The following is a 19,249-nucleotide window of genomic DNA, read 5'->3' as shown; positions in this document are numbered from 1 at the left end:
TGACATGGTAGACATTTGGTTTATATCAGAAGCCACGGAATTTAAGAAAAGAGGATTGGCAGCTTCTCACAGACTAGTTTTTTGCATTTTTATTTTTACACAGTTGTCATAAAAAGCACAGAGAATCTGCAAAACAAAGGCCACCCACACACCTTATGGAAAAGAAAGCCGTCTTTGTCTTAGCCTTTCGCAACTGGCTTTGTTTCAGCATCTTTTTCCCTTCAGTTATATCTGCAATTCTATTTTTACTTCTCTCCTGATAGACAAACTGAGTGCAATCTGCCTACCACGGGTTATTGTCAGACAGCACGAAGCCCATTTGTTTCCATCTTCTGCTCTGATGATTAGCGCCCAGATCATAAAATAAACAACAACAATCAGGTTGCTTCTCCCCTTAAGAAATCTCCAGCACAACTTATTTTATAAAGCACAGCACAACTGGTATCTTTTCAGGCAATCAATAAGCTGAAATGGCTTTAGTGACAAGTCTGAAATGAACTCCTAAGTGGCAGATTCCCTGGAAGCCTGGAAGTGAACGCACATAAGTGCTGTGCAAAGCCCAGAAAGAGGGTCACTAGGGCTACGATTTAGAGACCAGTGTTAAATGGGATGAATTGTCCCATCTTCTGCCTTCTTCTCAACAAACATCAAGTTCAGAACTGAAACCAAGACACTCAGCATCCATCTCCTTACCAGGAACTTGTGTTATTGCATGCTTACTATTAAAATGACTCATCTATAAAAAATCAGTACAGTTAAACTTCTCTTACAATTGGGAGGAGTAAAAATAGATGCCATAAGCTAGGCAATCGTGGGAGACTTTGTTCCCTAGGCAAAATGCATAACATTTTTTTTACAAGAATTATATCCACTGGAAATAATTCTCCTTCATATTTCACCCTGCAAAGAAACCCTTTTTACTTAAGAAAATTGAAGCTATTTTAGGGACAGAAGTATATACTCCTGCAAACAGAAGCATAAACTTGTGGAGGGAGCTGGCATGGGTTTATCCTCATTGTTTCTTGAGGGTCAAGGTGGTATAAAATCCTAGGATAATAGATATCATGTAATTATTCACTTGAGAGTTCTATTGTTACTATGTTTTTATTTCATTTTAATTTCTCATAAACTTTTCCGGTATTAGACTGGGCTTTTTGTGGTACAGATTGCTCGGACCTGGCCCAGTACCTTCCTTGAGTGAATGGACGGAAGGAGGAAGCAGTTCAGATTTTATTTCTGCCATTTCTGCCAACCCTCTTCATGATCTATGGGAATCAGAGAAAGATGATGTGCCTTGGCCTGATGGCTTACTTTATTTTCCTGCCAAGATGACATCTGCTTTGAATTTGCTGGCTCATAAAAGTTCTATATGGTTTTGGAAGCTTGGGGATGTGGCTCCAGGATTCAGGGATTCCTATTCACTGGACACTAGAGTGTTGGTGAGCTCATAAATTCAAGACAGAACCCAGTAATCTACTTGCAAGGCCAGAGATAAAGATGGTATTCCAGATGGGAAGGTCATGATTATTCATGAATTGGAGTTGTTCAATAGATACAGCCTATTTTCAACTTTCAATCAAACTACATCTCACAGACTGAAAATCTCAACATAATTCTCTGACCTTTTTACATTTAATCTTCATAGCCATAAAATTTCAATCAACTTCTAAGGAACTAAGATTCTCAAATGAGTTGTTCTATGAGACCATCCAGCCAATTATTGAAGTCTTTTAAAATACTGGATTCTTGGGTTTTCTATTGCTGCAAAGAGACACCATGACCACAACAACACTTATAAAGAAGAAAACATTTAGCTGGTGTAGCTTACATTTTCAGAGGTTTTGTCCACTATATCACGGCGAGGCATGGAAGCATACAGGCAGACATGGTGCTGGAGACACAGCTGTGAGTCCTATAGCTTGACTGGCAGGCATCAGGGAGGTCTGAGACACTGGGCATAACTTCAGAACATATGAGGCCTCAGAGCCCACCCCCACATTGACACACTTCCTCCAACAAGGTCATGCATACTCCAACAAAGCCACACCTCCTAATAATGCTATTCCACATGAGCTTATGGGGGCCATTTACATTCAAACTACCACAACTGGTTAGATGGGTGTGTGTATTCGGACTACAGAGGTGACATTCTTCTTGTTTGTGAGGTGCAGCAGGCAGTCTTGGAAGCTCATCGAAAGTCAGTGGATTTCTTATATAGCCTAATTCTTCATTAGAAACATGAATGAGTGAATAACAAAGACATAGAAAGGGATGACACTGCTATAATGATCTCAAATTTCTTGACTTTTCCCTTCCTTCTTTCTTTCCTTCGTTCGTTCGTTCGTTCCTTCCTTCCTTCCTTCCTTCCTTCCTTTTCCCCTTCCTTTCACCTCTCTTTCTTCTTCTTAAAAAGGGTCTCAGTATGTAGCATTGCCTGTAGCTAGCTTGGTACTCACTATGTATACCAGGCTACCCTCAAGAGTGATTAGTTAATAACAAACAACAGAGACTTTGATTAGAATCAAGTAGTCAATATATTTGAAGGAGTTGGGTTAATTACAAATGAAAGTTAACGTTAAGTCAAAATACTTGCTGTATTATTTCTTAAACCAATTAAAATGTAATGGCAAATTCCCCACAGTACAAAACCACATGTGAGTAGTGTATTGACAGGGAAACCTAGACTGATGCCTTTATTACTACTCTGCACAGCTGCAACGGGAGAAAAAATTGACAAAGCCAGGTCACTAGCAAAAGGAGTTACCTGGCATTAGTACCAAGACCTTACTTTACGACTAAAACCAAAACACAAACACCAAATGCAAACTTAAAACTGGAAATCACCTTACCTGCCAGACTGAAACTTGATTTATCCTTTCGTTTGCATTTTGTTTTTGAGAGTCTCTCTGTGTAACACAGCGTGACCTTGAACTCACAATCTCCCACCTTTCTGTTTGAGTTCTAGATTGGTGGACAGCAAGTGCTGTTGCACATGACTAGAATGTGAGCATTATAAGGGTTACACCTCTGTCCACTTTCTGGTTTAGTATCAACACTGCACCTCAACATATCAGGGAACCCTGGATAAGTAACTATATAATGAATGAAATCCAGACAAAACATCGAGAATGTGAGATCAGGAGTGTCTGAGGTCAAAATTTAACTGACAACTTGGGATCACAATTTGAGTTAGGTGGCAACCAGTCTGGTTCAGAGTCAGGGAGCCAGAGGCCAATGATGGTGCCTTCACTGAGGAGATAGTAAAGGTTATCAGACCTTATTGGTCTCATGTTAGTCTTATTTCTTCACGATCTTTTCTAAGGATAGCCTTCCTCAATTGCTGATGAAAGAGATGAAAGAGCAATTACAAACCCTCCAGAATCAACTGAGGCACCAATAAACCAAGTTTGTTTCCTGATTGAGTCATTGCTGCTTATTAAAGTCACATCGTGTATTCCAGAAATTCAGCTGTCCATGCCAAACTTGGCAGGAGAGCATGTATTTGATGGGAAACGTTAAAGGATGGGATTCTGTTTGTGGACTTAGACATGGTTGCAAGGCAATCACTTCCTTTCCCCCAAGCATTATATAATCTAGTCTTGTTTTATTTATTTGTGGTTCTTTTCTCTGTCAAACAAATCTCCTTTGCCAATTTCCTTGCTGGTCCTGTCTCTGTGGTGAAATTTTATAAAGTCGGCTGCAAAGTCCTCTTCTTTGTCTTCCTTTCCTCATCTCTAGCCTTGAAGTGTTCCCTTCAGATGCTTTTACATGGCTTTCAGTGACACTTTTATGCCTTCCACCCTGATCTCTCAATTAGATTCTAAACTCCCATATCCTACAGCCTAAGCCAGTGAATCCTTGTATTTCTATCTAAAGCTCCAAGCTTAATTTGGACAAAATAGAACTCTTGGTTTCTTACCTGCAAATATGTTCTTTGTTTTCTTTCCTTTCTTTTTTTGGAAAATGGCACAATTTACTAGTCCAACCATGCAGAAATCATCATTTCTCTCCTGTCCACAAACTTGTCCAGGCCTCCTCTGAAATCCTCCACTTTGTACTCACTTTTCTGAGGCTGCATCTGACTAAACCTCACAGGGTCTGCTTCAGGAGGACACTAATCTCCTTTTCCCTGCCATTTCTCTCCTTCCTTTTCCAATTATTTTAAAGAAAGTAAGTCAGATACCCTTGCTCCCAGTCTTCTTGACTTTTTGCATTGCTTCAATGAAATGCTCAGGGGAAGCAGCAGGACTGAAGAAAGGCTTGTTTGGGCTCGCAACTGGGGACTCCAGGCCATCACTGTGGGGAAAGCATGGCGGCTGGAGCCGGAGACAGCTGCCCATCCTGCATCTTCATCAGGATGCGGAGATAGAGGAATGCTGGCATTTTGTCACTTTCAGCTTTTCACGCAGTTTGGAACTCCAGCCCATGAAAAGGTGCAAGCTCCAGCCCATGAAAAGGTGCAAGCTCCCATTCCCGGAGAGTTTTCTGTGGGAAATCCTTCACAGGCACACTCAGAGCTGTGTTTTCATGGTAATTTCAAATCTTAGTCAAGCTGTGAGAAAACTGACCACTTAGACCTTCTGCAAATCCCCCTGCTAATTACTGTGGCATCAGAAGCTGGGTTCTATCATCTGTATGTTTCTGGCCAGTCTGGTCTCTGCACACTGTCTACTGCTAGTTCCACGCACCAATGCTCACCCACAGCTCCCCTCTGCTTCTTTCTCTTCTTTAAGGAACTAAGTTGGCTCTGCCTTTAATTTTTTTTTCTAACTTAAAACAAAAAAATTTCATATATATAGTTTGATCATATTCTTTATCCTCCGCTAACTCCTTCCGGTTTCTCCCTCACATGCCTATCCACTCAACTTAATGTTCTCTCCCTTTCTCAATTTCTGCAACATATACAAGAAAGAAAATCAAGACAAAAACAAATAAACAAACCTAATAAGTCAAAAAACACAACCCCCCAAAAAAAGTGTACAACAAACACCTGGAGTCTGTTCTTTTGTTGGCATGGGGCCTGCCTTAGAATATGGAGAAAACTGATTTTAACTCTCTCAGAAGGGACCAGCTACAAATAGCTTCTTCGTTAAGGGTGGACTTCACATCACTTTCTCTTCTCTGTGCTAGTCAACCCAGTCTTATATCATTTACTTGTTAATTTGTTTATACAATCTTTAAATTGCTCTTTCTCCATTATAGTATAGCATTCATAGGCCTAATCTGTCCTATTTATACACTCTAATGCAAGAAACTAGGAGGGGCCACCAAATACACTGTCATTTGCGTTCCCCAAACAATTCTAGTAATTTGAAAGTTTATACATTGCAGTAAACTTTGAACTGTGGCTAGAAAAGCAAGCCATAAGGCAGACACAGGCATATACAATCTTGAAGCATTCTTCTGATTTTGATAACAAAGCCTCCTGTTTCACATTCCTATTCTGTTAACATGGTCCGAATTCTAGCATTAGGAAACAAAGTTAGATCATGGCAGGGGCAGAGTAGAGGAGGTGGAGAGAAGATGAAACATGGCTAAGATTTAGTCATAATTATTGATTTCTTCTGCTGACATTTTTAGCAGGAGAGATGTGTGGAGAAGAGGAGAGTAGTCTGGCATGTGCAGAGGGGCATCTAGTTTTAAGGAAGGAAGAATGTGGAAAAGAGTCGGTGGGATGTTATTACTCTTCTCATATTACATTTAGTCTCAAGATGACCTGTAACTATCCAGCAACGAGACAGAAGAAATCAAAGTCATGGCTAAATATATCTCACTGAAAATAACAGCTAATGTCATACTTGGCCATTGAATTTTACATTTTATTTATTTTCTATTTAAAATATTATGTACTTTTTTCTAGTTAACAGGATGTTGACATTTTCCTTGTAACTGTAGAAGGCCACAACCACACTCTCCACCATAGATGGCGCTGCACCGCCAGGTGAGCTAGAAAGCTCACACGTGTTGGTATTTTTCCACTACTCCCGAGGCATTCACCTGGGATTATGGACAATTGACCAATCCAAGAATGACACGTCCGAAGCAGGGTCTGTTTCCTATATAAGGGATGGGTTCCATCTTATCTGGGTCTCCGCCATGTGGCTTATGCTCTAGCTCCCAAGAGACATAAAGCTTTTCTGCAGAAGGATCCTATGTGTCCCGCGTGGTTCTTGCGGGCGAGACGGTAGCGCGGGACAGTAACAAAACTCTGTTTTTCTTTTTCCATTTTTATGTATATAATGCACTGGTTAGTTTAGTGTCAACTACACACAAGCTAGAGTCATCAGATTGAAGAGAACCTCAAATGAGAAAATGTCTCCATAAAATCAGCTATACACAAACTTGGAGGGCATTTTCTTAATTAGTGGTACATGGGGAGAGTCCAGTCCATTGTGAGTGGTACCATCTTTGAGCTAGTAGTTCTGGGTTCTATAAGAAAGAAGTCTTAGCAAGCCAGGGAAAGCAACCAGCAAGCAGTATCCCTCCATGGTCTCTGTATCAGCTCCTGCCTCCAAGTTCCTGACCTGATTGAATTCCTGCCCTGAGTTCCTTTGACAATGAACAGTGATATGCAAGTGTAAGCCAAATAAACCCTTTCCTCCCCAACTTGCTTTCGTCATGTGTTTCATCACATCAATAATAAGCTTAAGACATGTGGTTTGTCTGTGTGTATGCATTCATGGTATACATGTGTATGTGCATGTATATGTGGAGGCTTGAACTATGTGCCAGGAATCACCCTGGATTGCCTTTTCACCTTATTCAGTGAGGCAACATCTTTCACTGAAACCAGTGCTTGCGATTTCAATCTTGCTCGTCAGTTTACCCTGGGGTCCCCTGACTCTGTCTTCTGGGCCCCTTGACATTAACATGGATTATGGGGATTCAAAATCTGGTACTCATGGTTTTGCTGCAAGTGTTTTAACCATGGTGTCATCTTTCCAGCCCATAATTCATTACTTTTTATACTTTGTTTTATAATGGAAAGCAGAATAAATGTTACTGTACTCATGGAGTCTCTCCAGTTTAAAATTTCAGAACTCGTGTCACTTTAGTCTGAAAATACTACTATGGTATTGACCTTAGCAGAATCTGTCTCCTCTTGGCCACCTTGTAATTTCTGAAGACATTCCATTTCATAGCTGTGAAAACTTGTCATTCTAAAGGAGACAGGCTGAGCAAAGATGGTGCTACGCCATGTCTGTGTTCCATATGTCCTCACTATCAGGCTAGCCTTGACCAGCAATGTTTCCCAGCAAGTCTGTTCAACTCCATACCCATCTGGAGATCTGACATCTCATCTTTCTGTGAATATTTTGTTTTTGTTTTGGAAGTTCCTCTGTGTTGCTGAGGGCTGGCCTCCTGAGTAGGTTGGATTTAAGATGTGTACCACTGGACTTGGTTTGGACTTTGCCTTTTGAAATTTTCAGCAGCATTTGGGACAATGGAACATTCTTGATGTTTTGAAATTTCTCCTCAGGCTCCTGAATTTCTTCAGTGTTTTCCTGGTGATTCTTCAAAGTGATACACTGCTCAGTCCTTAATCTTCTAGAAATAAAGAAGGTTGGGATGTAGCTCAGTTTCAACACTGATTGCCTAGCATGTTCAAAGCCCTGCTGTGGTGGTGAATGCCCGCGACCCTTGCACTTCAGAGGTGGAGGAATTCAGTGCCACCCTCAGCTACTTAGTGAATTGAAGCCAGCTTGGGAATTACATGAATTCTCATTTCAAGCAACAATAACACAATACAACAACAACAATAACAACAAAATAACAAACAGTAGCATAAAATAAAGTTTATAAAGCTTAACATCCAAAGCAGAACCTGTGACTTCCATGTGTTAATCATCCAGTGTGTAGGGCCATACAGCCCTGAGATTATTCTTAGTTTCTTTTCCATAGTCCATATCCAATTCACTATTCAGCTCAGTCTTGCCTCCATTGGAAGTAACGGTCCACTTCTCATCAGTTCCAGAAAACAGCACGCTCGTTGTCAGTTGATGTTGATTGAACTAGCTTCTGAAGCTCTCCCCTCAAGTCTGTTCTCTCTACCCTAGACCAAGAGGCTTTTAATACAAAACAGATCTTGATATGGCCACTCTACTGAAAATGTTTTTTTGAGCCTTTCCCTGTACTCAAGTTAGAATACACAAGCTGACAGGTATCCCACAATCCTTCAGGCCATATACAGTCTAAAGGTTAATTGATGTCACTGAATGGATATGGTATATTCATGATTATAAGGCTATCATATCTGTCTTAAAATAGTAAAAGTAAGCAAATACCTACTCTTACATAGTTTCTGGGTTTCTCTAAAACTCCATTTCATTTCCCTTTCTATTTTTGCACAGTGGTGTGGAGACTACAAAAACAAAAACAAAAATAAAAACAATCAACTAATGAGAAGCAAAATACTTGTTGGTAGAACAGTGTTTCTTTCTTTCTTTATGACAGAGCAAAGTTACAAAGGAATATGATTCTGGTGAAGTGTCATTGAGCCACCTCTTTAGAAGGACACCATGCCAGCAAAATAAAAGGCTTATTTTCAGTAATTCATACCTCAAACCCCTGCGGCCTTCCGAGACTTTCCTTTCTATGTTTCCATGTAACGAGAATCTCTGAGACAGATACACTGGTAGCCTTGACGTCGGTGGGGGCAGCAGTGGGTTCTGTAGGAAGAAAGGTGGAAGTGATGAGCCATAGTCCCTAAGTTATCTCTGTCCAGCACTGTCCCAGGGTCTCTGAGCGGCTCGTGTCTTCCTGACTTGGTTTTCAATGATATCTTGTGAAGTTGTGAAAAAGAAAGAGATCAGAATGTGATCTATTTGGTTTTCTAGGTTGAATCAACCGACACTAGAATCTTACCAATAACCAGTGAGAAATTCAGAGTGATGAGGACAGAGGTCTTTATCCTTGAGTCAGGGAGGGCATTTCTCGGAAAAGTCAATGATTTGACTTCAGCTGCCTGGAAGTCCGGTCTACCAACAAAGACTGTCAGCTGGGATTGGCTAGTGTGCTTGTTTATTTATTAATTAATTGATTTTGAGGCTAAGTTATAGAAGCAACGTAGCTGTCCACCCACAAGGGACAGATATTTGTGAATAAAGAATGTTAACTAACTATAACACTAAAAATTCTAGATAAATTATTCCCATTAAGACCAAATCATTAAGTGTGTCATACTTTTTATTTGTTCATTTTGTATTTTGAGCCAGGCTCTTGCTATAAAACTTTGGCTGGTTCAGTGTTCACTGTGCAGAACAGCCTGGCTTTGAACTTGTGATCCTCCTGTCTCACCTTCTGAAGTGCAGGAATCACAAGTGTTTATCACTATTCCTGTCTTTTAGGATGCTTTTCCTACTCCCATACTATAGATGAAAGAACTTGGGATTTGAAGTTGGCAAAATAATTTGTCAAAAGGTGACTAAAGACTGGTAGGGTTGTTTCAGTGCTGTTTGTTAAATGTTTAACTTCAATATAGAAACACATTTAAGAAACATATCATTGTAATACTGTATTTATCTTGTGTAATCAAAAAGAAAGTCTAAATATCATTAGACGTCTTTGCCACAAATCTCCATATCTGTGATAATAGAAGAAGTGTGTTATGTATCCTGATATTTAAAAGGCATTTATTGACATTTATGACAGGAACAGTCAGAGTAGAAAAGTTCTTGAAGGTCTCAGTGTTGCTGCTCAAAACCCCTCTCTATTTGCTTCTAAGCTCAGTGACCCTTCACACCATTTTTTCTAATACACAATATCTGACTGACATACATCAAGAAGTGCATTTTCTTTGACATCACAGGGTATATGAGCAATGAACTATTTCTAGCTTTGACATGGCTGAATCATAAATACTGTCACAAACATATGTTAACTGAAATGGTAGAATAAAGGTCAGAGATTAGGTCCAACAGTTCTGTACAGATTATTATATTTAAAAAATCCTGTGCTATAAAAAATGTAGAGACTTTAGTACTAACTTCAAATTAACCACCCCATTTGCCCCCAGATTCAGGAAGTCATAAAACAAAGACTCAATTGTAAAGAACACCTTTCAAAAGGTATTATGAAGGGCCTGGAATAAGTACAACCATTTTCTGAAATCTTTCCTTAGTTATGAGAAATAGTTGCACATTTATCTAGATGCGTTTGAATATTAATGATTTAAAGATACCAGTCCAGTGCCTAGGGTGGCAATATAAGCATGTAGTCCTAGCAATGTAGAGCTTGAGACTTGAAGATCAAACCTCAAGACTGGGCACACAGTGTTTCCTAGCCAGCTTGTGATATAAGAGAACCACCTCAAAAATAAATAAATTAAATAAATAAATAAATACCTCTACTCAAAAAAACATCTATTCTTTGCTGTTAAATAAATCCACAAAAGACTTTTCCAAACATTCATATTTCTACTTAGCAATAGTTTTCTTTTGATAAGGTCCACATTAAAATTAACTTGCCAGAACTGGAGAGATGGCTTTTTGGTGAAGGGCTTTAGTTTGGTTCCCAGCACCCATATCAGGAGACTCATAATTACCCAGGAAGTCTGACTGCCTTTTCTGGATTTGTTGAAGACTGTTCGCATATGCACAAACCCATACATAGACACATGTACACAGGCAGCCACAGACACAGACAAACACAGAGATACCCATACACAGACAGATAGACAGATAGAGACACAGACAGACAGGCACACACATACATAGACACACACAGACACACACACGAGAAACGCACAGACAGACAGACACAGAGACAGACAGACATGTAGCTAGACAGGTACACATAGAGACAACACACACACACACACACAATGATACACACAGGCACACAGTGAGACAAACACACATATAGACACAGACAGACACAAACATACAGACAACATATACACACATGCAAACACACACACAATTAAAAATAAACTTTAAAAAGCACCCCATATAATGTAATTGAGCAAAATTCATTTAATTTTAACAAGCAGGTTGACATGATTCCTGCACCGTGTCGATTGTAATTGCTTGTTCTGGAAAGCACTAACATCTTTTCTCTTGCCTTTGCTCAGTGCTGTCCTTCATACAACTTTATAGTCTATTTTTAATCTATTCAGTTTTTTTTTCTTAAAAGAAGAGCTTCTATTTCATCCTAGACTCACGACTAGCAGACTTGTAGTAGAACTTTTAAATTGTTTAACAGGAGTTTAAGTTCTTGATTCTGTAGTTAAAGAAAGAGGATGTTGGTGGATTTGAGGCACATGACACGGAATCTCTCAGATCTGGGTAAGTTTCATTTCAAAGGGAGCCACACTTTGGTTATCATTTGCCATTCTGTCACTGTGCTGCTTCCTTTCAGAATAAACGCATTGCAGACATTCCCCTGCCAAATGCTTTCCATCCGCTTTTATATTACTGAGACAATTACATCTTTGTCAGGGATGATTGTAGGGGGATAAATAATTTCAGAAGCACAAAAATACATGGCTAGGTGGCAGAGTTTCTATCCCTCTTTATCTCTGGAGAGAATTTTTTTCCCCTGTTAGCTTTCAGGAGCATCAGACACATTTAAATGTGTCTCAAATCAAAATTTAAATTTAAAAGCCCTGAAGATTGCAGAGGAACACGAGAGTTGGTTAGGAGCTACTTCTCAAACAAGCACTCAGATTTTCATGGGAGATCTTGAAGGATTTATAATTCAGGTCAGAAGATTCTGATGCATCACGGTTGATTTCCTCAGGGTGTGGCCCACCTGAGTGAGTGTGGACAAGCCGCCTGAAATCAGCTCATCTTCTAGGTCAAAGTAACATCCAAAGGCCACCCATGAGGACCTGAGTTGGCATTTTATCATGGGAAAAAGCACGACCTCAGCCAGGTTCTTTCAACACCCTGTCGTGTACTGTTTATAGTTGAATTGACAAAATCTTTGTCTGCAGATAGAATAACTGACTGTGACTGGGATCTCCTGTCCTGTCAGGAAGGGCACTGCAGCCACATGCGAGAGAGACACCATAGACAGACTATAAGAAAGTTGCTTGGATCACAAGTCAGGAGTACATGGCCAGGGGGATTTGGGGTTCGAGCATAGCAATTTAAGCCTACATGTCAATCTAATATACCCTACAAAATTAAAAAGGTCTATATTTTCTTGGGGAAAGGTTGCTTCATCCAAATTCTCCTTCTGAAAGTGCCCCTCCCCCAATTGGCTCCCCAGGTGGACAGTCTTACAACTTTGTTTACTGTCTTACACATGGCAACAAAGAATCAGCTCTCCATTTCTCCTTGTCTCATATATACGTGTGTAGTGTCTATATTTGTAGGTGTATGAAGGCCTGATTTTGGTATCAGGCATTTGACTCTATCAGTTTTTAAACTTAGTGTTTAAGGCAGAGACTCTCAGTCAACCCCAGGGCTTGCCCTTACAGCCCTCTTGCTCCAAGGATGCTTGACCTGTACCTTCAAGGACTCTAATTACAGGCAAGCAGGAGGTCATAAATACTGACCCACTCAGTATTTATGAGGATTCTGGAGGTTTGAACTCTGGTCCTCTCTCCTGGTCACAAACCCTCGAGCCTTTGAGCCATCTCCCCTGCCCATCACTCTCAATTTTTAAAGAGTCAATTTTTGGGGTAGAGAATGGAATTTAAAGGAATCAAATTTAATTCATTCTTTTCTGTTCAATTGCCTCCAAAGACTGATAAAGGGATGGGAGAATGTGTTTGGGCATGATATATATATATATATATATATATAATCAGGCTTAAACATAAACCCAATAAACAAAGGAAATAACTCAAGGTAGTCGTAACTGACTTTTGAAGAGAAGGATTACTATGTTCTAAGACTTGTTAATTCCAGACATGTAGTAAGTCACCCAACAAAACTATTACATATTCCCTAATTACTTTTCATAGAAAGACTATGAAAGCCATCACATGGCTGCTAAATGGTGAAGGGAGGATTTGATTCCAGGCATGAACTCTACTCCCCTGATGTTGTTGGTACACTCGACTGTGCACACATGTGATTAAATGCATGCGTATGTCCTGTGGATGGGTATGGAGCCCAAGTTGACACTGAATGCTGTCCTCTGTTGCTCTCCACCTCAAGTTTTTAATTGCTACCATCACTGTACATGGACATGATGTGTGTGGATGTGTTTTCACATGGACATTAGATTGGTTCTCCCCTCCATCTTCGGACTGGATATCAGACTCAGGTTACCAGGCTTGTTCTGAAAGCACTTTTATCTGCAGAGCAGTATTATAGTCCCATCCATGTTCATTAGAGACAGGGTTTCTTACTGAACCTGAAGTCTCCAATTGGCTAGACTGGCTGGCCGGCAAGCTCCAGGGATCTTCCTGTCGCTTCTTTCCCAGGACTACAATGGCAAGTACATGTCACCATGGCTGGCCTTTTATGTGGGTACTGAGAGTCGTAACTCAACCACTACCCTTGACTTTGCACTCAGGTAGGTTGATTAAAGTTCAGAACCTTATTTGGGCAAATATGTTAGGTTTCGTCTGGTAGACAGAGACTTGAAAATCTCTCCTCCTCTTGCTTAGGGTGTGATATAGGCTGTGGCTAGCTCCCTGACTCCAGTCTGAGCACAGGGAGTGGGCACAGTGATTGATGGATTTCAGTATCAGTTAGATTAAAATTTAGAGCAGAATTACCATGCTCATGAATTTAGATGATACATCTACGTTAAGTGACCCAGCAGCTGGAGTCCTCCTAGTGATTTGGGGGATGTGCTTGTAATATTGATTGTACATCTGACTTCCCAGGAGGGGTGGCGGCAGCACTAATCAAAGGGGAGTCTAATAAACTCTGTGGGAGAAGGGCTATGGTTTCATTAGTTAGAATTCAGTGAAGACAGCTGCTGTTGAACTTCTACAGTCACTAATCCAAATGGATCACACTGCACAGACGGGTGATTATTCCTTATATTCTATAACTAATATGCCAATTTATAAATTTCTGACTTCACATAAATCCCGTTGAGCTCAGTTTCAGCTGAGAGTCGATCTGGATAATACCACCTTGTGAGTGCTGGGCTTTCACTTGAGCACTGACTGCCCTGAATTCAAGGGATAACTGCAAATCAGCTTCTTCGAATGAGGAACAAAGTCTTCAGTTTAATAAAAACAAGAGCCATGCAATTCACCTGAAGAGGCAGAAGTCCCCAACGCTAGAAAAAGCTGCAGAACATTACAAGTAAATAAACCTTCAAATCTGTGATTAGTGGCTATGGAATTTCATCAGTTTTTCTGATGCATGTAATTGAATGCCCTGGCCTCCAAGGGTACTGCACTCAGGTGCACAAACCCACACTCACAAATACCTATATATGCATAGTTTTTTTTTATATGCATAGTTTTAAAAGGTTTTAAATTAAAAATAATAACAACTTACGGCCAAAATCTTAGTAAAACTGACTTTAAAGTGATTTCTTTTCAAGATAAAAATATTAAGTCAACAATTAATGCTCAGTTTTGTATATCTAGAAAAGCTTCATAATTCAACTCTTATCTGTCCACTCTGAGCTTCTCATTACCGTAACTTTAGTTAGGAGGAACCCATCTTATTAAAAGAACCTCACTCACTCCAACACAGAAGTTTCTAGCTAACTGCTGCCAGTGCTGAGAAACAAACTTGGTCCTCTGCAAGAGCAGTATGTGCTCCTAATAGCCGAGCCATCTCTTCAGCCTGCCATTAATTTAAAAGTCCAGGCGGGCCTCCAACTTTCAACCCTGCTGACTTAGCTGTCCACGTATGATGACTGTAGGCATGTCCAACCTCACACAACTTTACTATGCATTTTAATATCAGCTGTATTAACACTTTGCAATTCTTTTAAAAAGCTGGGTTTGGTTTCAAAATAAGATTGTATCATATCCTAAGGATCAAAAGTGGAACCAGGATTAGGGATACATAATTCTTCCTTGTCGCAAAAGTTGGAAGTGTGATTTATCTATGAACTACCTGTGGAAATCCTGGCAGGTAAATTTCTCTTCAGCTCATGTCAGTGGCCACTTGGCACCATTAGAGTCCTTTGCTCCTGCTGCATAAATACTGAAAATTTTCAAAGGCTCAAGGGTGTTAATAAAAGAACCACCTGGGACATTCCTGATTGTACTAGAGAGAAACAGCTAATCTCAGAAATGTGAGTCAATTTAAACCTTAAATAACTTAGATGATACCAATGTAAGTGATCCCTTTTAATAGGCCAAATATGGGCAAAACTTTGCTTTCCATAGTAACAGTAATGCTCACTCACATTCCAGTAGACTTTCTTAAGAGGGGGGAAAAAGATGTGTTTGAGGAATGCGGATGCACACACTTATGAGTGGGTAGTCTTTGCTTTTAATAGTCTCAGTACATAGTCTAGGCTGGCCCTGAATTCATGATTCTCTTGGCCCTGAATTCATGATTCATGAGTCTTGAGTGGTGGCATTAAAACTTTGAAATGGTCACTTCTTTTCAAACAAAGCCATTTGCCAGAATAAAATTTCATTTTGATTACATAGTAAAAGTTGACCTGTTGTTACTCTCTGTTTGGAAAAATTACTTAAAGAATATTTCATAATATGGATTAAGTAGGTGGAGTTTTAGTTTTAGCATTATAAACATTCTAGAACTGTTCTTATTCAAAACCTTCATTGTCAAGTAAGAGAAAGTTAGATCCGAAAAGGAAGACAATCTGCTTCTGATCACCCTGAGTGACTGCATTGCAGTGCGGGTGAATGCAGAGCAGATGAAGGGAGATGGGGTCTTCAACCCTGCCCTGCTTTTTAACAGATGGTGTTCAATGGCGCAAACCCTTAAGCTAATGAAAGTTTCAACTTTAGTGATAAAGTTCCACATATGTATATGTAGATCTTGCAGTCAGAACAAAGGCAGGTTGGGCATACTGCGGAACTGCTATCTTCCATATTTTCATGGACAAATGAAGTGTCACAATGAAATAGGTTGTAGCAACAACCCCCAGTGTCTTTGAAAGGAAACATGCATGTTTCCTGTCTCACTTGAAAGAGAAAACTCCAAAGGCAAGTCATTTCAAGTTTAAGGGCTCACAGTCCAAAAATGTGAAAAAAGGGGTGGGAAGAGAAAAAGTACTCCATGGTGACTGCAAAGATTTAATTTCAAAGCTAAGGTTGACAAGGAACTGATAAACTTGGACTTCTTAAAATGCAACCCTGGCATTACCCTGCAAGGCACGTTTCCAAATTTCTGTGATTCACTGTGAGCCCTGTTGCCATGTGCTTGGTAGTGAGTTTGAAGCAGGTTGAAAACAACAATGATACACACTTTCTGGTAAAATATATACTACCAAATAGCTTTTAGGAGTGAGAAATTATATATGGTGTATTTGCTTGTGTGTATATATTCCCAGTGAGACAAAGCAGGGTAAAACATGTGCTTAAAAGGAGCATATTTATTTTTTCTTTAAGTGTTTCCAAGCTCGCGTGTAAGAGTGTGAGTATATGTGCTTGCATTCAGGGCGTAAGAGACCAGAAGAGCACATCAGATCCCTAGCACTTCACCAACTTCACAGGTGGTTGTGAACGTCAGAGGTGGGCCCTCTGCAAACATAGGATTCACTCTTAAAATGCTGAGCCGTTTCTCCTGTCCCAAAGCTTTTGTTCCTAGTCTGTGGTAAAAAGCTCAGCTTTACCACTTCTTCTCTTTACTCCATAATTGGCTAGCGATGTGCATCTGGGTCTGGTTCTGAGGCTCTTGAAGAACGGGCTTGAAATTATGACCTTATATTTCTTTTAAAGTGCTAAAATAGTTAAGACACACGCACGCACACATGCATGAGTAAGCATAATGACATGACTGTATCTAAGTGCATGAATATCTTAGTGGGACTCCTATAGTTTACAACTGGAATCCTCACCTTATCGGCCATTGTTCTACAAGGTTAAAATTTTGCTTTTGCTTCACAGTTTGACTCTGTATTACAAAGATGCACAACAACTCTTATCAGAAAGTGCATCTTCTGTAAATCAAGCACTGCCTTTGTTCTTCTATATCCAACCGATCTTATTTCTTTTTTCCCACGAATCTCATAGCATATCTATATCTATATCTATCTATCATATAGATATCTTTCATGCATGTTCTGGAACTACCTCTGTAGACAAGTCTGGCTTTCGATCTCATAGAGATCCACCTGTCTCTGCCTCCCGAGTCCTGGGTCTAAAGGTGTGCGCCACCACCATCTGACTCGCACAAAACGTATTGATAACAATCATGAGCTGTTTAAGCCACATATGTGGGCACAAAAGAAGCACCAATCACAGTTAATATTGACCTTGCTAATTTGGAAGGTCAAATAGCTGCAGCCTTTGTCCAATATGTTTTGAGTTATTATTATTATTATTATTTCATTTATTGGGCCCATTGAAATTCTGTACTTGAATTGAGAGGGTAAAGCTAAGATGTATTCTATTTTCTGTCAGAAAATTGAACATTTGTATTTAAGCTTATTAAAAACTCAGGATCTTGATAGCAGAAGTTGGACTTGTGGTTTAGCCACAGTACCTGTAGAAAACAATTAGTTTTACTTTATTCTTCTATGAAACAAGCACACTTACTTACTACATGTTTCCTCATCTAGGTGCTTAAGAATAAAATGAACTCATGCATGTGATGGCCACATCCTATAGCAAAAATCAAACATATAATGGAGAGATGTGCATTTAACTTTTATCATAAGATGCCTAAGCTTTGACAGGCTCCTTTGCTTCTCTGGTCCTCAGTTTCTCTTCAGTGACAAGGATGTAAAAGCTCAGGGGCAAATTTGTAATAGAAAGTTGTGTGAAACTTCTTTAACAGTACGGTGGTTTACACACTGGTTAGTCATAATTGCTTATTAGTTATGTCACTGGAATGTCAATTAAGTTCGTATCGCACAACACACACACACACACACACACACACACACACACACACATTAAAATATCCAGAGAAAACAACATGCTCTAGAGATTACTGATATTATCCACTTAGTGAAAACATGTTGGTTATATATTATTGGTGAACAAAAAGCACAAATAAGCATATGCAGACTGTTTTTCAAAAAGATAAGGTGGAAGGTGGGGGGTAAAAGGAGGGGAGGGAGAGAGAACTGGGATTGGTATATAAAATGGAAAAAGATTGTCTTAAAAAACTAAATTAAAAAAGATGACTTTGAGAAAAGTTTCATAAACTCTATCTAACAAGTATCATGGGATTATGAGTGAAATTTTGAATCATTGGCATACCAGCATTTTCTAAAACATTCTCAAAATGTCTCATTAGAAAACCAAGATAAAATATTGGAATATAAAAGAGATGGGGTAGAGACACTGACCTCCCTCCGCTGAACAGATGACGACAATCTGGCTGAAGGGGCCATCGCCTTTATTATTATAAACACCAACTTTGACTTCAAAGGGTGTGAGAGGGGGTACACTTTCATCTCGGTAAATGAACTTTGAAGCCTCAGAAGATGTCACCATCTTCTCCTTCCAGCCACGAGTTCCATTGGGTCTGAACGCCACTATGTAGCCGAAACCTTCCCCATTTTGAAATTCTTCTGATACTGGCTAAAGAAGGATAATACAGTTAATGATCAGCAAAACAACTGGCTGAGAAACACTTCCTCTTAGTGCTTGGCATTGCAAAAGCTGCGGTGAATTACAGAAAAGAGTCTCGGAACTTTTTAATATGCTGTAAACTAAGATTGCATATGTGCTTTGGCTTTAATGGTACAAGATAAAAAATGAAATGATATCTGTTGGTATTTGAGGAAATACACCAGAGTTTTTGAGAGAAGTTTCATAAACTATATCTAACTATATCAAGAGAAAACTCTTGAGGTGGAACAAATTTACTCCAATTAGTCATGTATATAAGCTGATGATCCTTGAACTCTATTGTAGAATTGAGTCTGTTAGGGAAAATTGCAATGCTGTGGGCTTGCAAGTCTCTCCTCCTTAGATAGTGCTCTGCAGATCTCAGTAGATCAAATTAAAGAGACATCAACTCACAACCTATCTTCCAGGGTCCTTTCCTTTTGTGTCTGTGTTTGCCCGAAAGCAAACAAATAAGCAAATCCACTCTGAACTGTTACATATACTTTAAAACTTCTTGTGCTATATATGGCCTACATATAAATTTATTTAAAAATTTCAACTGTGGATTATAGATAGAAGTAACTGTATTGATAAGGCGAGGCCGGGAAGCCACCAGTTACTTAA

At 39.6% G+C, this 19,249-nt stretch overlaps 1 protein-coding gene across 1 annotated transcript in view; it reads right to left on the bottom strand.

Annotated features, from left to right (window-relative positions):
• Positions 1 to 19,249, bottom strand: part of Cntn5 (contactin 5) — a 1,188,481-nt gene that overhangs the window by 32,077 nt on the left and 1,137,155 nt on the right. The window contains exons 20-21 of the mRNA XM_087905876.1: positions 18,361 to 18,595; positions 8,560 to 8,669 (exon numbers count right to left, since the gene is read on the bottom strand). Coding sequence (XP_087762002.1) covers positions 8,560 to 8,669; positions 18,361 to 18,595 — 345 coding nt within the window. The remainder of the gene's footprint in view (positions 1 to 8,559; positions 8,670 to 18,360; positions 18,596 to 19,249) is intronic.

This window comes from Myodes glareolus, chromosome 4 (genome assembly GCF_982192425.1).
Source record: "Myodes glareolus chromosome 4, mMyoGla1.1, whole genome shotgun sequence".
NCBI classification, from domain to species: Eukaryota; Metazoa; Chordata; class Mammalia; order Rodentia; family Cricetidae; genus Myodes; species Myodes glareolus.
Note: the sequence above shows the minus strand (reverse complement) of the source record. Positions and strands in the feature narration are given on the sequence as shown.